This window comes from Pyxicephalus adspersus, unplaced genomic scaffold (assembly GCF_032062135.1).
Source record: "Pyxicephalus adspersus unplaced genomic scaffold, UCB_Pads_2.0 Sca365, whole genome shotgun sequence".
In the NCBI taxonomy this organism is placed as follows: domain Eukaryota; kingdom Metazoa; phylum Chordata; class Amphibia; order Anura; family Pyxicephalidae; genus Pyxicephalus; species Pyxicephalus adspersus.
The window spans coordinates 12,670-16,420 of record NW_027317372.1 but is presented as its reverse complement, the minus strand read 5'-3'; the positions used below and the strand labels follow the sequence as shown (position 1 = coordinate 16,420).

The 3,751-nt window shown below is 40.6% G+C and overlaps 1 protein-coding gene across 1 annotated transcript; it reads right to left on the bottom strand.

Annotated features, from left to right (window-relative positions):
* Positions 1-165: 165 nt before the first annotated feature.
* LOC140345030 (exostosin-like 3) lies at positions 166-3,357 on the bottom strand. Its single transcript, XM_072432201.1, has 3 exons — positions 3,206-3,357; positions 1,832-1,960; positions 166-566 (listed from the first exon to the last, which is right to left on the bottom strand). Exons 1-3 carry the CDS (start codon positions 3,236-3,238, stop codon positions 357-359), a joined length of 372 nt encoding a protein of 123 aa, XP_072288302.1. The 5' UTR covers positions 3,239-3,357; the 3' UTR covers positions 166-356.
* Between the last annotated feature and the right edge of the window lie 394 nt (positions 3,358-3,751).

Genomic DNA, 3,751 nt, shown 5'->3' with positions numbered 1-3,751 from the left:
TTGACCATTATCTATAGTTGTAGATCACTATATCCGTTGTTCAGTTTGGTGGGAGGAACCATTTGATATGCGTCAGATCCCAACAAACCAAATGTCATAATTAAGTCAATCCTATAAATCAATTAAAAGTGTCACCACACAAATGTAAAATATTTGTATGGTTGGTAAAAAAAAAAATCCTCTTGGCCAGTTATCAGGAAGAAATTCATCATTTTTGTACAGAATACGCCAAGTCTTCTATAATACAGATTCTCTGATAGCGAAGTTCATTGATTTAAGACTGGAGAGAACACTTGAGGCAACGTCTGGTAGCAAGAGATCAGAAGACTTCATTGATGGAATTCCAGTGTGTCGGGTTAAATAAACTTGAAGCATTTCGTTTTGTCGTGAGGAAGCCGAGTCTTGAAGAGAACGGAGTCCACCCTGAACTGCGTGTAGAGAAGCGGCATGTATCCGTACACCTTGACGAAGAAATTGATGCATTTGTGGCGCTCGTGGAAGTGGGAATCGTCGTGGGAGAGAGCCTGGGGACAGCCTGGGCAACGGAAAGTCCAGCGGGATGTAACCTGTATAAGGAGGGGGAAAAATGGCTTATATATATTGTAAAGGTAATGATCAAGTTCCATCAGATTTACAGAAGTTATGGGGAAAAAATCCTTAAAGGGCACCTGTGCCCAGACTATAGATGTCAGACCAGTTATCTACTCTTAAACAAGCAGTAATAGAGCTATAAAGCAACTGACCTCTCTAGCTGCTTTTATTATGAAGTCATTCATTCTCAAGGATTACAAGCATACTCTAGAGAGAGTTGGATCTCGGTTCTATCACACTCTGCAGGGCAGTCTGCAAATGCAAGTAGTAGCTTAAACTTTAAACTAAAACAAAACTAGCTTTCAACAAAACTAGCCAGATGTAAATGAATACAATCATTTGCATATTATATATGTTGTGCAGCAGCATTAACAAGTTTGGCTTTAATTCAGGAAAGCGGTGTGGATATTTTTTTCCTGTCAATGTGAACTGAACAGCTGCACTGTGGGTGGAAGATGGGATGGGGATGAGAGTGTACACAGTTTATGTGAATGTATGTATAGTTCAGAGCTCACCGAACACCTAGCACCTCTCCAGGCAGTAGGTAGTTTGCTCAATGCATTTTAATGGAGTACTAAGTACCAGTCAGGAAACTTCAGGCAAAGTATGCAAATAACACTCTCCATAATTATCGAACTTCTAGGTAAATTGTTATTTGTACATTGCAGTTCAGTAAGTGAACCCACTGGGGTTTTAAAGTACCACAGGCCTTTTTTGTTGTTGAAATGAACTAGAAAATAACGTCAACTAGGAAAACGTGCAGGCAGATACAAAAGGTATACAAAAATCCAGCTCTGAATTCATTAAAAATTTAATTGAATGATTTAATAAATGTAAGATACACAAGTTTGGCTTGCTAACTGTCTTGCAATCTAATGTGGGGTATGTATAGCAGAGCTTGAAAAGGTGAGGGAAGCAGCAGAGGTAGATAGATGGGAACTCCCCCACATTAAGGAAAATATTGATGCAGCCATTTGTAGCTCTGTGCATATTATTTGGCTGCTCTCATGGCTTATGATGATGTGGAGTGTGCATGAGGATAAATATCCATGGACCAAGCGGCAGCTGACCATTATTCCCCGCTCAGACCTGGAGATGTGCCCAGCATCCACTTTTTGTGCCAATTACAAAGTACTTAAAGACTTCAGGGACTTTTAAACAGTTTTCACTCTCTAAGCATTATTCGCTTGCCAGAAATAGCCGGGTTATAGCTCACAAGCAGGAGGAATGGCAGACTCACCTTGATGGGAGGTTTACGGGTAATATGGGAGACCAGGAAGTTCATAGCGATATCCTCACAGTTAATGTACTCATCCACCATGTCCCGGATTGCCTGCGGCATCACGTACGAGTATAAATAGGCATAATACTGGGAAGATAATAAAAACAACATGTTAAATATATGCTAGAGAGGAAATTAATCCTGCAGTGATAAATTAAGAGAAGGACCACTAAAGTGGATGCCGAGCCAAAGGGCAATAGTGTAAAGAAAACGTAGAAGGATAGCGGCTCTTTATGGGAGAAAAAATTCTAACATAACTTAAAACATTTTTTCCCACTCACTAAAACATACTTATTAGAAACATTGTTCATAAAATAGGCCATACCATAATAAAATACTCTCACATCTACAGTGTCCAAATATAGGTCAATACGGTGCTCAAAGTCTCTCCCGACGCGTTTTGCCCTGAACGGGCTTCCTCAGGGTATTTCTGAGACCTTGGTATATTATATATTATGTTAAGTATCTGCTTTACAGTTTATGGAACTTCTGTTTGTCCTCCAGACTGATCTAAAATACCACAGCTGCACCTGCACTTCCCCAGTCCCCAATATACTAACTTCCCCCCTTCACCCCTCTAATGCTTTGCTCAGAATCCTTCCCCTGCTCTCCTGCCTATAAATCTTTCTCATCCGTTCCTGCACTCCTGCCTTCAGCCTTTTCTTTTTAACCCCCGTCTCTTTCCTACCACCCTACATCCCCAAGTAACTTAACATCCCTGCAAAGATGGCAACCATTGCCATTTACATTTTTATTGTCAGAGCTCACATTATTTCTGTAAGGCCTGCTTCACATGCCGTTCCACAGCCGTTACCATGCGGTAAGACTTGTGACAGGTTTGCACTGTACAGGTTGTTGGCTGACCTGTGGTGCATCACAACATATGGTACCTCATAGAATGTGATTTGCAGTAGCAATCCAAACAAAAAAGTGAAGCAGATCACATTGAAACATTCACATATGTGGCCACATAGACGTGACCCGAGACCAAGGGCTTATCTTAAAGGGTTTTTTGTAATTGGAACTCATGTCAAATGCAGGTCAGGAAACTCCCGCTGGCCTCAATTGAGAAATACATATAGCAGTTCAGTGGCTGCTTTGACCTACTTTGCACTGTACTGCATATGGCATTGAGATGCATTTAAGCTGCAGACAAAGCAGGTAACACACAGCTTGTTCTTGCCATTCCCAAGTGTCTCTATCACCAATCCCTTTGCATTTTACAGTGGTACACATAAAATCTATTTAACTTTGCCCACTTAGCTACTGCACAAATGAATTTCCGTGTCTGATTTATAAAATAGAGGGATATAGAGCTCTCCATCGTTTTACCTTGTGGAAGAAGGCAGCTCCTGTCAGCACCATGGACAGCTCACAGGAATAGTTGGAATTGTACAGCCAGGACTGGTGAGGGATGTCCCATGCATGGTAACGTCCAGGAAAGCCGACAATCCGGTCCCGTGCTTCTCTCCACACACTGCAACGCGAAAAAAAGGGAGAAATCTGTAATTTCAGATCTCAAATTACTTCTTTTGTAATTTGCACATTTGTAAAACCATGCACATTCCTTACAGAAAGGAAAAGGGCATGTAGTATTATTCTAAAACAGTAACATGCAATGATATTTATTTAAAAAAAAAAAAAACACAAATACATTAAAGACTGCAGTTCTCCATTTTTTTGTCCATTTCTGCCTAGCAAACTACATGGATTATGGAAAATTTCCCCTGGAGATAATAAATGCCTTGAGCTACAGCGTGTGCCCATTATGCACAGATAGTTAACCCTTACATGACCATGACTGTTACACTGCTGAACTAATTAATAGACATTTGATGAAATGTTTGGTAAATGTAATTCAAGTATAGCAGGATGTGG